At 39.8% G+C, this 22,293-nt stretch overlaps 1 protein-coding gene across 1 annotated transcript in view; it reads right to left on the reverse strand.

The window, feature by feature from the left end:
• TEX10 (testis expressed 10) overlaps positions 1-16,325 on the reverse strand; it is a 60,561-nt gene extending 44,236 nt beyond the window's left edge. The window contains exons 1-5 of the mRNA XM_019454343.2: positions 16,162-16,325; positions 11,494-11,682; positions 9,258-9,970; positions 8,625-8,868; positions 2,773-2,885 (exon numbers count right to left, since the gene is read on the reverse strand). Coding sequence (XP_019309888.1) covers positions 2,773-2,885; positions 8,625-8,868; positions 9,258-9,970; positions 11,494-11,673 — 1,250 coding nt within the window. The 5' untranslated portion in view covers positions 11,674-11,682; positions 16,162-16,325. The remainder of the gene's footprint in view (positions 1-2,772; positions 2,886-8,624; positions 8,869-9,257; positions 9,971-11,493; positions 11,683-16,161) is intronic.
• Positions 16,326-22,293: the final 5,968 nt, after the last annotated feature.

Raw genomic sequence — 22,293 nt, forward strand, 5'->3', positions numbered from 1 at the left:
GAAACATCTCCCCCATTAGCTTGTACTCCAAAGCATCACCCCTTTACCTCAAAATGCTCAGCACACAGTACAGTAACTGCCTTCCACATGTTAAGTGTTCAATAAATGTTTTGAATAATGACAGCACACCCATACACTCTTGGATAATTTACTTGCATTTAATGGTCTACTAAATGCCAAACCTCCTAACCACTACTTAATCTCATTTTGATGAAAATTATGTATGGAAGCTCTTATCAAGAAAAATACACACACATAAAACTCTTCAAGAGTTCTAGGACTTTCTGAAGCTTATCCATGGACCAGATTTAAAAGTTTTGCTCTAATAAAAAATCATGTTTGTTGAGGGATACGAGGTGGGGAACCTAATACCTTACTCAAGAAAGTAGCTACCTATTTGACTGTCCCCTCCAACTCCAGAAACTCACTAAATGAATCTTCCAAAGACGTAGTTCTGATCCAACCAAAAGTCTTCATTTATCTTTCAGCTTTGACCCTTTGGCACTGAATTTCACAGACAAGGAACGTCTCTCAGCATCAAGGCTGGTAAACAGCAGAAATCAGATTTGACCCAGATCTGTCCCATGCTCTCCATTACCTAATCCTATGGTTTTCTTACATGCTACCTCTTCTAGTTAGTATAATCTCTCATCCCTTGCTTCATTTATGCCTGCTAAAGTGATATCCATGCTCAAATACTACTCTTCAATATAGCTTTATCTGTTCATCCCATCAAGGATCTTTCTCTTCCTATAAATTCCTATAGCACTTGTTAATTATACAATTCTAATAACCCTTAAATAAACTGCCTTCTGCTACATACAATTCAATTTTCCTCCTGCCAGTTACTGGACTATTGTTTTTAAGCTTCAAACCCACCCTTCTATACTCTGCTTTGTCATCCTACAGCTGGGACTCTAGGCCACATTTTTCCTTTGCAGCTGGCTTCTCGTTAAGCTCTGCCAATGAAGGGGTCCTAGTGAGACTAGAAAGCTGTAGGAGAAAGATAGGATACTCTCCTTTGTTTGCTTCCCAGTCCTGTTTTTGCTTCCTTTTGCTGCCAATTCAACTCAACAACTCTTCCTCAGGCCAGAAGCAGTTTATTCTAGTAGCCACAGTTGAATCCAGTTTGCAGTTTTTGTGACACAAAACCAGCATCATCACGACCCGAAGAAGCACCAGCCAGCCAAAATTCCCTTAGCAAAGTTTTGAGCCCCAGCTCGAGGCCCCTCTTCAGATCTCAAAAACATTCATGCCCACTAAGGAAAAACCACTTTCCCAGGGGTCAGAGTTTTGGTGCCACAAAGCATTTCCTCCAAGCTTCTTGCTCTCTTCTTTCTCCCACTTCTAGAGACAGTACCTACTTTCCTGAGTGGCTATCTCCATATTATGTTTCCTTTTGCCTTTTCGGTTCTTTGGGGCACCTGGGTAGCTCAGTCAGTTGAATGTCCAACTTCGGCTCAGGTCACAATCGCACGGTTTCTGAGTTTGAGCCCCACAGCAGTCTCACTGCTGTCAGCACAGAGCCCCCTTTGGATCCTCTGCACCCCCCTGCCCCTCCCCTGTTTGAGTGCACTAAATAAATTTTTTTTTTTAATGCTGTTAAAATCACTAGGGTGGTTTCTGTCTCCTAACTCTTCCCTGACATATTTTTACCAATTTTGTATTTTGACTGATTTAAACAACCTTATGAATTGCTTAGAACAAGAAAACATCTGATGATCTCTATTATGATACTTTTATAGTAAGCAACCAAAATATTTAATGAAGAAATGAAAACCTTATCGGCCTCCAACAGCCTTGTCACTTCTAAGCATATCCTCTAAACCCTGCTCAAAGAGCCTCATTGATTCTCCAGGTAGTTTCTTCCCTTTGACAAATGTAACAATCATCTGACAGACTAAGACCCCTTCAGGCATTTACTCATTTGAGGAACTGCCACTTTTAGCGTTCTAGCTTGCACCTGCTTCTCAAATTTTATTAGATAACTTGTTTCTACACTTACTTGCTCTCACTTGAGGTGAACATTTTGAACCGTTTTCAGGCTTACAATTTTAAATTCCATCTTCTAATCCATAAATTCTGGTTTAGAAAGTTATTTCTCTCCAATTATCCTTCTTCCTGATACTGATAATAGTTTCATTACCAGTTTCCTCATATATAAATGACACAACTACATGACCTTTAAGATACTTTCTTGCTTAGGGATTACATAGTACCTCTTTCCCAAATAAATCAGCCCAACAAATTTTATTATATTCTTATTTATATAACTTGATACTCTGTGAAAAGAATTCATTTTAGATTTTTAAACATTAAAAGAAACGGAAGTCGGGGCGCCTGGGTGGCGCAGTCGGTTAAGCGTCCGACTTCAGCCAGGTCACGATCTCGCGGTCCGTGAGTTCGAGCCCGGCGTCAGGCTCTGGGCTGATGGCTCGGAGCCTGGAGCCTGTTTCCGATTCTGTCTCCCTCTCTCTCTGCCCCTCCCCCGTTCATGCTCTGTCTCTCTCTGTCCCAAAAATAAATAAAAAACGTTGAAAAAAAAAAAATTTTTTTTTTAAATAAAAAAAAAAAAAGAAACGGAAGTCTCAAGGCTTAAAGTGACTTACTTGTTCAAGATCAGCCATACTACGGCTACTTTTACTTTTATCTCACAAAATTTAGATACAAACCCCTCACAGTTTAGAACGTTTCAGTTTAAGGCTAATTATCTTCTGGTAATTTCAGGTTAAAAACTTTTTCAAGTCTATACAGTGGAAGGAATCACAATACCTTTTATTTGTCTCTTTCCTTTTGTGCTTGGTTATTTCTTTTAAGGCATACGGAAAATGACTCATAAAATGGTGTTTGAAATCAATAAGATAATTCTTTCGAAGCCACGACTCCTATTAAAATAAATAAAAATCAGAAAATCTACAAGAAACAATTTAAAATAACCAATAAAACTTTAAGCAGAAATGTGACCACTTATTAATATTCAACTATATATTTACCATTATAATACATCTTTTGCTTATGACAGAGATACAAATAAATTTTAAAATCAAAATAAATTAGAGCGCCCAAATGTCACCCATAGATCTTTCTGGTGTTTAATAATTATCATTACTTGTATTTTATTTACTGTTTAAAAGAAAAAGGGAGAAAGTAAGAAGAAAATTCTGAATTTGAACCACTAGTGCAATATTTGTAAAATATACCAGAAAGTCTTTGTACTAGTGTTCCGTTACACAATAACTCTACTTCCCAGCAATTCTATTATTTCCCATTAAAAATATTTGTCAAAAAGCAATGCAATTCTCTAAAGTTCTTGCAGTACTCATGAATCTTTCTCTCCTACCTGAAACACTTTTTCCAAATTACAACACTCTTATTTTCTCCTATCCAGAGAACCAACCATTCCATTTTTCCAGGGACTAAAAGGTTTCTTGGGATATAGGACTAGCTGGTTACCCTACAGCTCCTTAGTATCCTTTACCGTATTCTTCTCTTTGTGCTAATTTATCACTGTATACTCAACATGTCTTCTTGAACTTCTAACAGACATGTTAAATTTAACATGAATAAACTGATCTCCCCACCGGCAGTCACACTGTCATTTGGATCATAACGCAGGCACCATTCTTGCTCCTCTTTCCTTCACTATACACATGAGCAGTCCCACTGACTTTATCAGAACCCAGCTGCTTCTCATCACTTCAACTCTAGCTACCATTCTATTCTAATCCACCACTCTTACCAAGATTACTGCAATAGCCTCCCAACTGGTCTCCCTACTTTTCCTCTTGCCCTTCTCAAAAGTCAATTCTCTACATAGTAGCCAGGGTGATCTTTTTATTTTTTTAAAGAAACGTTTATTTTTGAGAGAGAGAAAGAGAGACAGAATGCAAGCAGGGCAGGGCCAGAGAGAGAGGGAGACACAGAATCCGAAGCAGGCTCGAGGCTCTGAGCTGTCAGCACAGAGCCTGATGTGGGGCTCGAACCCACAGACTGCAAGAACATGACCTGAGCTGAAGTCGGATGCTTAAGCAACTGAGCCTCCCAGGCGCCCCTAGGGTGACCTTTTAAAGCATAAACCATACTTCCAAATAACACAGGAAAGAAGAAAGGGAATAAGTATGTATGTAGGGCAGGACTGGTCATTCATAGGAAAGATGGTGTGAGTTTGGGTTCCACAGTTTTGCTAGACCTGGATGCTGATCACAGAGAAGTTCACTAGTGTTCTATGTACCAATTCGTCATATTAAAGTTAAATAAACATAATTCAGATCATGCCACTTCCCTGTTGAAAATTCTCCAATGTCTTTTCACCACATTTGGGTTAAAATCCAAACTTCTTACCATGGACAATAGGGTGCTACATGATCTGGCCACTGTCACTTTTTTCCCTTATCTTCTACCATTCTCTTAGTACCTCACTTGCACAGGCTTTCTTGCCATTCCTCAAATATGCCAAATTTGTTCTCACTTCAGGGGCTTTGCACTTGCTGTTCCCTATGCCTGGAAGGTTCTTCCCACAGGTCTAAGACTTGCTCCTTTAACTATTCATTGACATTTAAAAGCCATGAAAGCGTTTCCTGACCATCTATTTAGAATAGCTCCCCCTTGAGGCACCTGGGTGGCCCAGTTCGTTAAGCCTCTGACTCTTGATTTCAGCTCAGGTCATCTCACAGTTCATGAGTTTGCCCTGCATTGGGCTCTATACTGACAGTGCATAGCCTTGGGATTCTTTCTTTCTCTCACTCTCAAATAAATAACCTTAATAATAATAATAATAATAATAATAATAATAATACAGCTCCCACTCACTCTGTTCCAGCACATGTTCTCTTTACCCTGCTTTACTTTCATCTTTCTTCTTAGTATTGACATTATATATTTGTTTACCATCCACCAAAAGTTAAGTACTGGAGGGCAAGCAACCTTGTCAGTCATGTTCATCTCTATATTCCCCGAGCCTAGAACACCCGAGACTGTACAGCAACATTACTCAACAGACCTTTCTGCAGTGATGGAATTATTACTCATCTGTGTCTTCTAATACCACAGCCACTAGCCACATGTAGCTATTGAGCTCTTGAAATGTGGCAGTGTGACTAAGGAACTGAATCTTAATTAACTTAAACAGCCATATTTATAGATGTTCAACAAATCCTGATGCATAATTGCATTACGTTGTACAAATTCCAATCCTCATGGCAAAAAAGACGTGGGCAATGAAGTATATAAACTAAAAATAGCAAGCATTAAAATACAAAGCTAAGGGGCACCTGGGTGGCTCAGTTGGTTGAACATCCAATTTGTGATTTCGGCTCAAGACACGATCTCACAGTCAAGCCCCATGTCAGGCTCCTTGCTGAGCATGGAGTCTGATTGGGATTCTCTCTCTCCCTCTCACTCTGCCCTTTCCCTGCTCATGCACGTGTGTACACTGTCTCTAAATAAATAAACTTTAATAAATAATAAAACCTGGATTAAAATGAAGTTTCTCAACTATGCAGCAAATACATTTAGCAAAACCTAAAAGCAAGCAAGTGTCCCAAGGCTGCACCTAATCTAGATGCCAATTTATCAATAGAAGCCCTATACATTTTTTCTGTTAATTTTTTTTTAATGTTTATTTATTTTTGAGTGAGAGAGTCAGAGTGTGAGTGGGGGAGGGGCAGAGAGACAGGAAGACACAGAATCCGAAGCAGGCTCCTGGCTCTGAGCTGTCAGCACAGAGCCCGACGTGGGGCTCAAACCCACGAATCGTGAGATCATGACCTGAGCCAAAGAAGGATCCTCAACCAACTGAGCCACCCAGGTGCCCTCTCTCCCCCGCCTTTTCTTTAATTTTATAGAGCGAGCCAGTGCACGCACAAGCAGGGTAGAAGGGCAGAGGGAAAGATAAAGAATCTTAAGCAGGCTCCACGCTCAACATGGAGCCCAATGCGGGGTTCAATCTCATGACCCTAGGATCATGACCTGAGCCGAAATCAAGAGTCAGATGCTAAACCAACTGAACCACCCAGGTGCTCCAGAAGACCTTCACATTTTCTGAGAGAAAAGAGCTACAATTTAGGTTGTGGGACACAATTTGCATTTAAGACCAAGGAATGCCACTTCATTCCTCTTTTAAAGTTTGAGCTGTTATAGGTCATCCAGTATCTTAACTACTAAGCTATAACTGAAGATGAGTGAGACAAACATAATGGTAACAAAAAATAAATTAACGCATTTTAATGTCACCTTGTACAGCTCACATACATATTCATGCTTTGTTCTAAAATAATGAATCTTGGGGTGCCTGGAATCGCTCAGTCAGTTAAGCTCTGACTTCAGCTCATGTCACGATCTTGTGGTCCATGGGTTCAAGCTCCCCACCGGGCTCTGTGCTGATAGCTCAGAGCCTGGAGCCTACTTCAGATTCTGTGTCTCCCTCTCTGCCCCTCCCCCGCTCATGCTCTTTCTCTCAAAAATAAACATTAAAAAAAATTTTTTTAACAAAATAATAGATCTTACCTTATCCAGTTATTACAATTCAACATAACCAATTTGCCAAGGTAAATTAGAGAATTCTACCAGTGTATGCTTTTAAACACTATTTCTATTCGAATTAAACTTTCTTCAATTTATTTGAATTTTAAATAGTATCCCAGTTCAGTATTCTACATAGCGTTCAACAATCTATACAAAACAGTCTTCTGAATATAGTGTCCTACGTTAATGAACTGTTAATAAACAGTCATAATAGCACAGAATAGTTCTAACGCATACAACTTTAAATATCCATAAAATTAAAGCAGTGTTTAGATATTTTCACAGTATTATCTGAACGATAGTGCATAATATAAAATTAGCATAATTAATGAATTTGCATTTGGTCCTACCATTCTATCTGGTTACAAACACTATTACTAAAGGATTAACAATTAGTGCCTGTGTGTCACCAAACACCAAAATGCTTAGAATTTTTCTTAGTTTTCTAAAAATGAAGGAAAGACTGGTACTTAAGGTTTATGTTGATATCGTGACTTTTACTTTCTATCCCAGCTTCAGATAAATCCATTCAAGAATGCAAATAACATATGCTTTTCCAAAAACCTGTATGCATTGTTAGTCACTAGCTTACACCATAGGTTAATTGCCATAAAGGACAGTAAGCTTTGCTTTCATAAAATTATACACTCTACCCCCAACCCTGATCAATTTCTTGCCAATGTATGCAATGAATCATGAGACAGGCTCAAAACTGTAGTCAATAAAATGCCATCCTATTTGAAAAAGCAATTCATGTAACAACCCTACAGATGATGGATAATGGGTTAATAGTGCTAGAGCAAGCTCTTAAAAGAAACACACACCTTAGTATGATTCCACAATGCTTTTCAGGATCATCGAATACTCTTTTTAGTTTATCCTTCATCTTATTTTATGGAGTCTATTCACTCATTCTAAATTCCAGCTTGAAATAAAAATTGAACAAAACCAAAAAACTGCTTTGTCAGTTTTGTACACATGCAGGCAACTTCAAGGATTCACACCTGCCTAGTCAAAAATCCTTGCAGAAATTCTATAAACCAGATACTTTAAGCTTTATTGTTCCTGCAGCTGCCCTTTAAGTGTGCTATCATATTAATTTAATACCAATTAATCTTAGATCTTGTTCTTCCTTACTTACACCATGGACTATACATTATATTCTCTATACCACAGCACTTCAAAAAGGCTGCCAATACTCAACTCTCCCCCACACAGCAGACAAATCATCACGAAACTCGTCTTTACTATCATCTTTTCTAGTGAAAACCTATTACACAACTTAGAATCTTAGGTTAATTTCACGCAGACCATACCTAGAACTACAGCTTACCTACAGTGAAAGGTGACTTTTAGAAATGTGTTCTGATCTTATATCCCTTGTCAAGAGAAAACAAAACAGCATGCACTAATCAAGTCTGTAAGTAATTTCTTCTCTAAATCACAGTAGGTTAGTTATAAGATCTTCACTGTGGTCCATTTCTGCTAAAATTGACAATGTGGCATACACTGGAAGAAACTCCTTAATAAGCAACTTTTTTAATCCCATAAGAGGCCTCCAGAAACTAGAATGCTCCTACGTAATCAATCTGCCATAAACAATACATGGTAACGCTACTGTGATTACATCTAATAAAAGCAAATGAAAACAAGCTCATTAAGTTACACATTTCACTTAAATTAAAAATATTCAGAGTGGGGCACACGAGTGGCTCAGTCAGTTGAGCATCTTGCCTCTTGATTTCGGCTCAGGTCAGGATCCCAGGGCCACAGGATCAAGCTGAGCATGGAGCCTATTTAAGATAGTCTCCCTCCCTCCCCCTCCCCCCACCCCTCGTGTGCGCGCAAAAAAAAATCTTTCTGCCCCTCTCTCCCACTTGTGCTGTCTTACGTAAACAAACAAATAAATTTCAGAATCATCTCACAAGACTATCTTAACTTGCATTTTGGGGCTAAAATAAGAAACAAGCTTGTAGTTACACCACTAGAATTATTTTGGAAAATGCATAATCAATTAGTAGCAATCAATTAGTAAATTTCTAACCTGCCCATTTATGATAAAAGGCATTACTTAGAAAATAAAGAATCCATTAAGTTCTCACCAATTTATGAGTTTCATCATGTTGTTTGGAGAGTTTCCACAGAAGGGAAATAATATTAAGAACTTGCTGCATAACCTGCAGAGGTTCTCTTTCTATACCATTTCCAACAGAAGCAGCTAGCTGTGGAGGCACAGCTTCAATCCAGCATTCAATTAGCAATGGAATTATTATCTCAATAAATCCTTTCAAGTTTTCAGTAGATGACAGGCCTTCATCCACACTGCCTAGTCCTCCAACCAGGTACCTAATAAAGAAAGGTAAGAATGAAAAATAAAAATTAATGATCAAAAAATATCACTCCCTGTTTAATTTAAATTTAAATGTAAAGTACCAGTAAAATGAAGTTCCCTGAATTGACAATTACATTGATCAAGACTAGTAAGAAAATAAAATTCTAAGATGACAAAGCCAAAAAAGACCATCAAGTTTTATTTCTCATTAGGCTTTGTAAGAAATGAACAAATTAATACTTTCATATGACTCCTCCCATCAGTAAATAAAATCAAATCATGAGTAACTATATGAAAACTATAAAAGACAACTTCATGTCTCCCCACAATTAGCCATCAATGATCAGCAGTTAAAATTCAATATAGGAAAACTGAGTGTGGACATAACTGAAATCCTTCTTACCGTAGCCTGAACTGTGAACTGACATTTGGCTGTGAACCCCCATTTTCATAAACCTGGATGTGCTGCTGGTCGTTGGCATGTTCCTTCCAGTTGATAAAAATGGAGTTGCTAGTGGCATGGGGATTTTCTTTTTGTTCCTGAAGTCCTTCACTTTCTCTCAACCTACTGGATCCATCTGCCAAGGCCTGAAGGAATTTACTGAGTCTCACTAAGACTTTCAGCCTCCACTGCTGAGAAGTGAGTCTCCGATTAGGATTTACAGAAAGTATCCAGGACTGGGATCTGTCTCTATTTACCAGTCCTTTGGACAGCTGCTGATGAGAAATAAGTTCTACAAAATTCTTAAGCAATATACTGCTACGGCCAGTAATTAAGGCTGGGTACTGTTCCAGCAGAATGTCCAAAACTTTTAAAGAGTCCTCCTGAATTCCTTCAGTAATGTGAGTCATGGCACTAGAGAGATGGGCACTTACCAAAGGAAAAAATGGAGAAATTTGTTCAGCTCGTATTTTGGGGGCCAGGAATTGAAGAAGTTGAACTGCTGCTAATCGTACATTAGCATCTTTATCTGTAAACACAGCAGTCACTTCACTTAATATGTTTGAAAGGTGTGCATCAATTATAAATGGGTATTGAGACAAAAGGTCTTTAAGTCCAAGAAGAGCACTTTGTTTAACCCCAGCATTGTAGTGATGCATCTGTGACAGCAAATCCTAAAAATAAAAATACAGGATTTAGCTATATTATAACATTTTCAAATAAACATGCTAACTAAAACTATGCTAATAAATTAACCCTCCTTGAGGAAACTACTTCAGTAAGTATTTTTGAAATGTTATTTAGCTTTTACTAAGATTGTTTTATCTTTAAAATATATTTAGCTTAATAAAAACATTACATAACTCTTGGTCAGAATCTTCTTTCTGAAATTAACCTGCATGTAGGCTATCATTTAAAGTGACAACAATCATCATCGCTACTGAAAAACCTACTATGTACCAAACATATGGTAGGTACGTTTATATACTCTTAATTTAACAAATGCATTCTCCTTATTTTAAATAGTCTTTCAGGATATGTGTGTATTCTGAGTATAACATTTGACAATTTTATTTGTGGAATACTTTATACCATCTGTGGGGAAAAAAAAGTAACTTCAAGTACCTTTTCAATTTTATTTAACTTCAGAACTTAAAAGCAAAACTAGAAAATGTTGATCTTCACAAAAACTGGCTCACAAATGCTCATAACAGCTTTACACATGGCAACCAAATGGCAAGTGGCATTACAAGTGGCAACCAAATGTCCATCGACTGATGAGTGATAAAATGTGACATTAACCATGCACTGAAACTCTATTCAACAGTACAGAGAAATGAAGTACTGTTCTGACAGATACGCTGTAACACAGATGAACCTCAAAAACATACTAACTAAAAGACCAGTAACGAAAGACCACATATCCATTTATATGAAATGACCAGAATAAGCACATCTACACAGACAAAAAGTAGATTAATGGCTGCCTAGAGCTAGGGGAGAAGAATGGGGAGTGACCTGTAATAGATATAGGGTTTCTTTCTGGCATGATAAAACTGTTCTAAAATTAGATTGTGGGGATAATAGCATAACTATAAATACATTAAAAGTTACACAATTGCACACTTTAAATGGGTTGATTTTATTATGCATAAAAATTACATTTCAATAAAGCTGTTAAAATTTTAAACAAAACTATTGCTCAAACTTGAATTAACTTCACACATTTACTGAGAACCTGTAAGTTATGTGGGTTCAAAATGAGTAAGACAAGATCTTTGAGCTCTGCACTGGGTGAGGAGCCTGCTTAAGATTCTCCCTCCCTCCCCCCAGTTCGTATACTTTCTCTCTTAAAAAAAAAAAAAATCAGTAAGACAAGATCTTCATGAACTATAAAAACAGCTAGAAAATTGTCACATCAAAAACTTGCTACATTGAAAAGTTAAACAGAATTTCTTCCAGATCATATATTAACCCATCAAATAGGTATATAACAGAAATCACTGTGCGTTTAGTTGAGCAAGTCTTTCTGGAGGAGGTGGGAAAGCTGCAGTGGCAACTCAGATTTGATTAACGGACAAACTCCGAACTTAAGCCGTCAATAAACCCTGAGAAATCAATACAACTTTTCACAAAAAACATTCTAGATGATTTCAAAGAAAACTCTTACTTTATCGAAACAGTATTTATGATTTACCTTTATGTTAAGTTTTCTATTGTTCGTTGGAAGAGTTCCATCTTCTTTGAGTTGCTCAGGCAGATGTATAGTCTTCGTTTTAAAGTTTGTAACAGTAGCATTTTCTAATTTGGGTTTCTTTTTACCAACTTTTAGTTTTACTTTTTGAAAATCATCTTGGCGTTTTCTTTTTTTGGTCATTCTTGAGTGCTATAATGAAAAGAATTTTAAAACAATGGATATAAGAAAATAACCTATAAAAGAATAAAGAAGGTATTTTCCAACATTTATATTACTCTAAAATTTATTTCAAAGCTAATCAAGAATCAAGGCCAACAGTGACTGTGCCAAAGGATCAAAGTATTAAATGGAGAATACCTTTACCAACAGGTATACCTTAGTCAAGACACATATAAAGAGAAGTCATCAACAATAAGGCAACAACCCTGCCACAAATCTGTCAAGCGTTTTTAGCTGGGAAATGGAAACCTTTTGAAATAACCAGGTCCAGGTTTGGGGTGGGTGGTTGGGGGAGGGGGTGGCACACAGATTGCTAAATATACCTTATATCTGTTCCTGGCCCCCCAAAGTCCCTGAGGAACCTCTACTAATGAAACAAAGCTAAGTCTGAAGACTAATGTTTTCATCTAATGCATCCTTTAACAGCCAGAAAAGGTCTCATGAATCTAAACTGGTGCCTGAAAAATGTGTAAGATTCAGAGATAGGTAGCAAGGAGAGTTAATGGGCATTTCATTGAGTAAGGAAAACACCGTATGATTCAGGGGTAGAGAATAAGTCTGGTATGGGCAAAAATGAAGTATCAGCATTTTGAACACCAGGATAGGTTCAGACTAAACAGAAAACAGTATCCAAACCAGGAAATAAAAGCAGTATAAAAGGGAGTATAGTATAACAGAGGAGTAAGGAACAAAGACCAGCTAGGCCACTGTTGTAATACATAACCTGGGCACAAATATGTCATTTTGTACTTCCCCCTCTTCATCATTCTTTCAGTTTACATCCAAAACTTCCCACACAAAAATTTTGATCCGTGCCTCCTACCCATTCCCAGGCCACCTCTTAAATCCTTTACTTCTACCCCAGACTGTTATTAGTTTCCCCATCAGTATGCTTGCCTCGTTTCTAGTGTCTACTCCCCAGTCCATTTGCTAGAATCACGAGAGAGCTCTTTCTAAACACAGATCTGGCTCAGGAGTTTTCAGCTGTTCCTCCACTCCCTTACAGTAAAAACTCCATAGCTTGACATTTCACGTCCTTCCTAACTTCCCCTCCAGCTTTATCTTCTCATAAGCTAACATCTATCTAAAATATAGCCTCCTATACCTGGAATCAGCTCAACTCTTCTTGAAAACTTTTCCACATGCTACAAAAATAATGAATTCTGCTCACCACTATACACCCACTAGAACAGGTAAGTACCTCTGAAACAAAACTTCTCGTCTATCATAACTATGCTATGTCCAGAAATTTTTTTTAGAAGTCACAACACTATAAATGGGGAGCCCAAAAAATGTGAATAAAATGAAGGTTTACATTATTGTGAAATAAAATGGCTTGTGCAAGACCAAGCAGCTCAAGTTCCAGGAATCCAGAAGCCAATCCCCTATAACATTACATCCAAATTCACATGATTGCAAGGTTTTACCACATTAGAGCCCCTTAAGCTAGGTAGGATTTGGCAACCTAGGTTAAAAGCAGATTCTAGAGCCAGACTGATTCAGTTCTTATTCAGACTGCCACTTTCTAGCTGTAGTTAAAACTGTGCCTCAGTTTTTATCTGTTTTATCAAAACAGGGATGATAATAATAATACTTACCTCATATAATTGTTACAGGATAGGATTAATAAGGAGCAAATGAGTTCCTATTTGTAAAACACTGAGAACTGCACCTGGCACTGTTCAATACGTATAACAACACGTACATTTTCCTCAAACTCTTAGGACCAGAACATTATCAAGCACAATATGAGACACATTATGTACACTGGCATTCAATTCTCACAAAACCAAGTGAGGAAGGTGGTACTAAATTAAAGATGAGCCTCAGAAAGATTTGTCAGTCCTGTGTTAGGGAGTTGAAGAGGGACTTACAAAACAGAGCTCTGCAAAATCAGCTTTATGTTACACATACTGGAATTAAGGTGAGGACTGGAAACCTGAGTGGCAAAATGGCTTAACTTATTTCATTTATACCAATTCCAGGTTTTCACCCCACCCACACCTCTAGTTATTCTAGTTTTAAAAAAGGGATAAGCAAAACCTAAAAAGAATACTCACCTGGCCTTTTTATTAAAAAAAAAAAAAAAAATTTTTTTTAATATTTACTTTTTTGAGAGGGGGAGAAGGAGGGGAGGGGGAGAGAGAGAGAGACAGAGAGGGGACACGCACAAGCAGGGGAGGGGCAGAGAGAGAGAAACAAAATCCGAAGCAGGCTCCAGGCTGTCAGCACAGAGCCCAAAGTGGGGCTTGAACTCACAGACCAAGAGATCATGACCTGAGCTGAAGTCGGGCGCTCAAATAACTGAGCCACCCAGGTGCCCCTCACCTGGCCTCTTTTAATACAAAAATTTTTTTTTTTAATCTTTTTTTTTTTAACGTTTATTTATTTTTGAGACAGAGAGAGACAGAGTATGAACGGCGGAGGGTCAGAGAGAGGGAGACACAGAATCTGAAACAGGCTCCAGGCTCTGAGCTGTCAGCACAGAGCCCGACGCGGGGCTCGAACTCACGGACCGTGAGATCATGACCTGAGCCGAAGTCGGCCGCTTAACCGACTGAGCCACCCAGGCGCCCCGTATACAAAAAGTTTTTAATTAAGCAAGCACTCTTTGTGAACTTTCCCTACAATTTTATTATTAGCTAGTACTAGAGATGAAAATAAACGGTATGAGACAAAAAATGAATTAACCCCCACTCACCAATCCTCTGGGCTATCTTTAGCCACTAACTACCTGACCTGTGTCCAACATACAGTCGGTCAAGCTTATACCATATTATGCATCACTTTATATTAGTCACAGTAATTTCCCTATTAGAAACTAAGAGGGCTGATGGCCCTTCCTTGACTTTTAAAGCTAATAATATTATTTTATGGTACACAAAGACCATTTTTATACTAGGAATTTTTAAAGTCCTATTACCAATTTGTTACTTTCACATTAAAATAAAGATTTTCAGGGGCACCTGGCTGGCTCAGTCAGTTAAGCTCAGACTCTGGATTTTGGCTGCTCATGGGATCAAGTCCCACAATGGGCTCCACACTGGCAGCTCGGAGAATGCTTGGGATTCTGTCTCTCTCTCTCTCTCAAAATAAATAAACTTAAAAAAATAATAAAGGGGATGCCTGGGTGGCCCAGTCAGTTAAGCCTCTGACTCTTGATTTCCACTTAGGTAATGATCTCAGGTTTGTGAGTTCAAGCTTCACTATCAGCAGGGAATCTGCTTGAAATTCTCATTCTCATTCCCTCTCCCTCTCTCCCTCTCTCTCCCTCCCTCTCTCTCTCTCTCTCTCTCTCTCTCTCTCTCTCTCTCTCTCGGCCCCACACCTGCTTACGCTCTCTCTCCCTCTCTCAAAGTAAATAAACTTTTCAAAAACTTTTTTTTTTTTTTTTAAATAAGTTAAATAAAGATTTTCAAGGGCACCTGGCTGGCTTAGTCGGTAGAGCATATAACTCTGGATCCTGGATCTCAGGGTTCCAATTTCAAGCCCCATCATGGGTGTGAAGATTACATAAAATTAAATCTTTAAAAATAAGTAAATAAAACAAAAATAAAGATTTTCATAGCACAGCAAATATTCTGAATAAGCCACTTTTACAGCAGCCAACACTGAATAGTAGCTAGAAACTCAAGCGTCAGGGGTTGAAATCTCACATCACTGGACCTCCTACGCGGGTGAGCCCCTAAAGTTTTAGAAGTGAATTTCATACATTCCAGTTACAGGTCTTCTAATTTCAACAATTCGACCTAATCGAATTTCAGCTACTTTGTCTACCACCTTAATTTCCAGCTTCTTTTCCAAAAGATAGATAAATAAATAAAAATGCACACTGCAGTCGACCTTTGGTAATTTCCCCGCCAACCCCTTACTCTCACGAGTTCCTCCCAACTCTCCTGAGGGGGACAATCGGGAGACACCAGACTTCCCAGAAAGTAAATAGCCCCACACAGGGGCGCCTCCAGACAGCCGCCGAACCCACTCTGCTCCGCAAAGACTGCTAAACCCCCACACCTGGACGGCGACGGGGCCGAGTAGGAGACGCCCACTCATCCCCACCGCCCCACTTCGGTCCAGCATCCCACAAGTGAAGAGCCGGCGGGCTGTAGAAACTACCGTGCCTTCTACTCCCACGGACGGCGATCAGGGCCACAGTCGGGGAAGCGGGCCCCAACCTACACACCCCGGCCTAAAAGTCTCCGGGACGCGAAACCGCGCGAACCCGCCCAGTCACTTGAGGCGCTTCAAACGCCCGCGGGGCGCCCCGCCCCCGCACAGCCCAGCTCCGCACCCAGGCCCCGCTCCGCCGCGGCGCCGCGGGACAGCCTCCGGACGCGCAGACCGGCCACAGCCGGCCCGGCCCGCCTGGGCCGCGGACCGGGGGGCGACGGCCCCGCGCGCCGTCCCACGCCCCGGGAGGGCCCGGCCCGACGGGCGGCGGCCGCTCACCTGAAGGCCCGCCGGGACCGGGGCGCGGAGACAGAGGAGAGGAGCGTCCGAACAGAAGCCCACGAGGCGACGGCGTGCGCCACCGGCCTCAGCCTCTAGCTCCCGGAGCGTGTTTTCAAATCGCCTCGTCCTCACGCGGCCGCGTCTCCTTCCGCCGCCCGGAAATCAGGGCCCCTCCCCCGCCGCGCCGCGCTCACGTGACAGCGGCCCGCAGCCGCGCGCAGCCGGGGAGGCGGGAGTGGGAGAGGTAGGCCCCGCCCCCGGGAGGAGGGGGCCCGCCGGAAGCCCCCCGCTCTCCGGGAAGCCCAGGGAGGAGAGCGCAGGATCCGGGGACAAAGCTTGGCCCTAAGTCCAGCCCTGAACTTGCTGGGCGTGCATGTTGGGGGGTGTCATCCTAGTTACAGCTGCCTGAGAGCATGCCTTTTCTCCCTTCGCTAGACCACGATTCCCCAGACCTGCAGCCACATTCAAAGAACAGAAGTTGAACTGAATTGGGAAAGGGAAAAGTTTCAAGCTGCTAGAACCACAGAATTCCTGAGGACGTTAACCTGGATGGAAGTTAAGAATCACTTGACCAAGGGCAAAGTACACCTAGTAGCTGGAACCTAACAGTCTTAGTCGAGGATTTTCCCTCATATTTCAATAGCTCAGCACTAAGATTCCTACTGCTGAAATGAAGTGGGCCCAGGGAAGCTAAGGGAGAAATCGAATGCCTAGAAAGGGTTGAGAAAGCAAGGAGAGTGGTTCTTTGAAAGATAGCCTTGCCAAAGACTAGCTGGTGGAGTGGAGAAAAGAACCCCAGGTGTGGACCTGAGACCTTGATCCAAATTTGCCTCTACAGCTTACCAGATATAAAACAGTAAAACTGACAATCATATGAGCCTCAGTTTATGAGCAGAGACCCAAACGCAGGGACTAAAACCATTCCTGTTCTAAGATCAGAGACAAAGCTGACTCAAATACCCACCTTTCCCTTCCCTGGCAGCAGAGCCATACTACCACAATCTGCCTTGAATCCATCATAAACATTTGGAAGTCAGCAGCATTATATCGTATTACATGACATTAAAAGTTATGAGACTGGATCAGAAGAGGAAAGATTTATTGCTAGCCAGACATGTCCCCTAAACTTCAGATTCCTGGCTAACAGCTTTTTCAACATTTCCTTTGAACATCCTATATACATCTCGAGGTGAACATGTCCAAAATGGATCTCCCTGGGGCGTCTGGGTGGCGTAGTCGGTTAAGCGGCCGACTTCAGCCAGGTCACGATCTCAGGGTCCGTGAGTTCGAGCCCCGCGTCAGGCTCTGGGCTGATGGCTCGGAACCTGGAGCCTGTTTCTGATTCTGTGTTTCCCTCTCTCTCTGCCCCTCCCCCGTTCATGCTCTGTCTCTCTCTGTCCCAAAAATAAATTAAAAAAAAAAAAAAAATGGATCTCCCTATTTTCCCCCTGAAACTTATTCCTATTACAGCTTCTTCATCTCAAATAGCAACTTCACCCCTCTAGTTACTCGGGCCAAAAACCCAAAGAAAGTCTTCTTTCTCCCACATCACACATCTAATTCATCAGGTGATTCTGTTGACATCAAGTGTTTCCACCACTTAACATCACCTCCCTTGCTATCATTATGGTCCAAGGCATCTCATGATCATTATAGAAAACCTCTGAACAGGTTTGCCATTTCCACCATTGCATTCTCGTGTCTTCCCCTTACATTCTAATATCAGCAGAGTAGCTGTGTGATTAATTTCAAATCTCAGATCAGGTCACTCTTTTGCTCAAAACCCCTCATTAATTCCCCACTTCACTTGGAATAAATCCAGAGTCCTTATCATGGCCTCAAGATCTGCCATATTCTGACTTATTACTGAACCTCTGGGCACTCCAATGACTTTCCTTTTTCACTCTACTCCAGCCATCCTTGCTTCTTTGCCTGTAGCAAAGTGGCGCTGGTGGTGATGTAGCTGATGGAAGTGCTTAGCCTGGCTAAAGGAAGTAGCCAGACTTCAGCCAACTATTACCATGAGGAAATGCAAATCTCATGTTCAAGAATAAAGGAAAACAGAAATCCAGAAATTTTTATGAGAAATATTACCTTTTTTTGAAAATGTTTAATGTTTTTATTTATTTTTGAGAGAGACAGAGACAGACCACAAGCAGGAGAGGGGCAAAGACAGAGAGAGACACAGAATCCGAAGCAGGCTCCAGGCTCTGAGCTGTCAGCATGTCTGAGCTCAGCTGTCTGAGCATGATGTGGGGCTCAAACCCAAGAACTGTAAGATCATGACCTGAGCTGAAATCACTTAACTGACTGAGCCACCCAGGTGCCCCTGTAAGAAGTATGATCTTTAAATACTGGTGAAGAAGAACATTGTTTCCTGTTTTTAAAACACTGGGGTGTCTGGGTGGCCCAGTCAGTAGAGCATGAAACTCTTGATTTTGGGGTTGTGAATCTGAGCCCCATGTTGGGTGTGGAGATTACTTAAAAATAAAACCTAAAACAACAACAACAACAACAAAACACTGGGTAGGCCAAACAAAATACTTACAAGCCGGTTGCCAGTTTCCAACCCCTGGTTAAAGACATGAAAAATATATACATTAGGATAATGTATTTTATCCATTGTATTTATTTTATCCGTATGTATTTTAATGTATTTTAGCTTTTTCCAACTGTAAATGATGAACTCAGCAACTGCAAGGATCATCTGCTTAGCCCAGCCAGAACAGACCTTTGATAAATAACAACAATATAGCTAATCAAGGTCTTGGACCCACGCCAAAAAACACATACACAGTGAACATGCATTCTAGAATCCATGGTATATTTCATTTTCAAAATTCTGTCCAATTGGCCACAGAAACTACAGTATTAGTTTCCTGGGGCTTCTGTAACCAAGTACCACAAATTTGATGGCTTAAACAACAGAAATGTATTAATTTGGGAGGCTAGAAGTCTGACATCATGGTTTGGCAGGGCTGGTTCTTCCCGAGGGCTCTATGGGAGACTGCTCCATGCCTCTCTCCTAGCTTCTAGTGGTCTTAGATGAATTCCAAGTGGGTGGTAGATGGTTTCTCTGTGTCTTCACACTATCTTCCTTCTATGTGTATCTGTGTCTGTGTCCAAATTTCCTCTTTTATAAGGACACCAATCATATTGGATTAGGGCCCTCTCTGATGACCTCATTTTTAACTTGATTACTTCTGTAAAGACCCTGTTTCCAAATAAGATCATCTTCTGGGTTGCTTGGGGGTTAGGACTTCAACATGTCTTTTCGGAGGGACACAATTCAATTCATATGGGACACGAAGATCTGTGTCCAGAAATATCTGTATTTAATCTGAACAACCTCTCTTTTTTTGTCTATGCTCAGACACATCACAAACGCTGAGATTAAGTAACTTCTACACAATTTGTATAACCGTTTCAGGTTCTCTGTTTTTTATACCAGACTTCCAGTTAATGTTTGCTTTGGAAATAGGGTACCACTCCTTAAAAAAAAAAAGGTTAATAAACTTGATTTTATAATGTTGAGGCAAATAATAAAAGCATAAACATATTAAACTCTTACCTTATGTTTCAAAGCGACTGCTGACACACAAAAATCAGAGACTTTTTGAAGAAAGCTGAAAAGGAGAACTTCAAATCTGGTGCTAAACCAGAGACAAAAATTCAAAATACATTCTCTAGGAATTGACTTATAGGATATATGCAAATTAGGTAACTACCTGGTATATATATTTTTAATTTTTTTTAATGTGTATTTATTTTTGAAGGAGAGAGAGAGAGAGACAGAGCGTGAGCAGGGAAGGGGCAGAAAGAGAGGGAGACACAGCATCTGAAGCAGGCTCCAAGCTCTGAGCTGTCAGCACAGAGCTCCATGCGGGGCTCAAAGTCACCAACTGTGAGATCATGACCTGAGCCACCCAGGTGTCCTTGCCTGGTATATTTTAAAGGGCAATAAATGGCAACAAATGTTGTTATTGACAATGTATCATTGTGCAAAATGAAACTTTTAGTTAGGTCTCCTGGGTAGGAAAGTAAGGAGAAACCAGTTCTGACTTTAAAAGGAATTGATTGAGATACTGGGCAACACATAGGATGGCCAGGAAGACTGCTGACAACTTGGAAAAAGACAGGAAGGAGGAACACAAGCTAAGAGCTCAGAATACAACCACCATTGTACCACAAAAATCAGTTCAAGACATAAGAATTGGAAATGAGGAAATAAAATCATCTCCATTTACTGATGTGATTGTATACCTGGAAAAAAAAAATCAATTGTAAAGCTACTACAAACAAGAATTCAGAAAAAGTGAGTCAGTATAAAATTAACATTCAGAAATCCATAGATTTCACATATACAAACAATAACCAGTTAGACAATAGAATGGAAAAGGAAGTCCCATTTACAATAGCAATCAAAACAGATAAAATTCCTAGTACTGAGTGGCACCTGGGTGGCTCAGTCAGTTGAGCCTCTGACTCTTGGCTTCAGCTGAGCATTGATAGTGCAGAACCTGCTTGAGATTCTCCCTCTCACTCTCTGCTCCTCCCCCTTTCACCTGTGTGCGCGCTCTCTCTCTCTCTCTCTCTCAAAATAAATAAATAAACTTAAAAAAAAATTCCTAGTACCCAGGCACCTGGGTGGCTCAGCCAGTTAAGTGTCCTACTCTTGATTTTGGCTCAGGTCATGATCTCACCATTCATGGGTTCGAGCCCTGAATCCGGCTCTGTGTTGACAGCAAGGAGGCTGCTTGGGATTCTCTCTCTCTCTCTCTCTCTCTCTCTCTGTCCCTCCCCTGCTCTCTCTCTCAAATCAATAAACTTTAAAAAACAAATAAATAAACTTTAAATATTTTTAATAAAAAATTCCTAATACTGAATAAGAAATCGGATTAAAATATACAATATCCTACAGGTGTCAATTCTCCCAAAATTTATTGGTAAACTGAATGAGATCCCAATAAATATGTCAACAGAATTTTTTTTTTCTAGACCTACACAGGCTGGTTAATATCTGAATATGAAAAAAAAACAAAAACCAACAACTAAGAATAGCAAGAAAATTTTGAAAAAAAAAAAAAAGCAGCAAGAAGGGAGCAGCCCTATTAAATACAGAAACATATTCTAAAACCTCAATAATTTAAAATATGGATTTTGGCATATGAATAGACAAATCAATGGAACAAAATACAAAGTCCAGAAATAAACCCAAATAAAAACAAGAATTTAGTACTTATAAGGTCAATATCTCCTATCAATAGTATAAAGATAAATGGTTTGCACAAATAGGAAGCCATTTGGAAAAAGATAAAGTTGGGTTCTTACTTTACATACTATCTTCAAAGATATAAATTTTAAAAATCCATTAAAGTCTCAGAAAACAAAATTATTTTATGATTTTGACCTTGTCCTAGGACTTAAAATCTAAACACCAGGGGGGAAAGTTTCAAAAATATGATTATAGGCTTTTCCCAAAACTTTCAGAAATCTTCTGCAAGACCAAAAAAAAAAAAAAAAAAAAAAAAAAGGAAATAAAAAGTAAAGTTACAAGGCAAATAACAAATTTGGAAAAATATTTGCAACTCATATCACAGGAAAAGGAAGTAAAGGATTAATTTTCTTTTTTTTTTAATTTTTTTTATGTTTTTAATTTATTTTTGAGAAACACAGTGAGAGCAGGGGAGGGGCAGACAGAGACAGAGACAGAATCTGAAGCAGGCTCCAGGCTCTGAGCTGTCAGCACAGAGCTTGACGTGGGGCTTGAACTCACAGACTGAGAGATCATAACCTGAGCCAAAGTCGGACACCCAACTGACTAAGCCACCCAGGCGCCCCAAGATTAATTTTCTTAATATATAAAGAAATCCTAGAAACAAATAAAAAACATCATGTACTTAATAGGAAAATATTTATTTCCAAAGAGTTTATAGAAAAAGAAATATAAATCACCCTAAATAAAAGATTTAAAACCTGATATACAATAAGAGAAATGCAAATTAAAAGTCAGATTATTTTTCTTATTTTTAAGATTATCAAAACTCAGAAGTTTGACAACATACCTGTTGGTGACACTGGAGAAGCAGCATTCTCACATACTGTTGGTAGAAGTGTAAATTATGGAAG

The sequence above is a fragment of the Panthera pardus genome, unplaced genomic scaffold, assembly GCF_024362965.1.
Source record: "Panthera pardus isolate Hobbes unplaced genomic scaffold, ASM2436296v1 HiC_scaffold_20, whole genome shotgun sequence".
Classification (NCBI taxonomy): domain Eukaryota; kingdom Metazoa; phylum Chordata; class Mammalia; order Carnivora; family Felidae; genus Panthera; species Panthera pardus.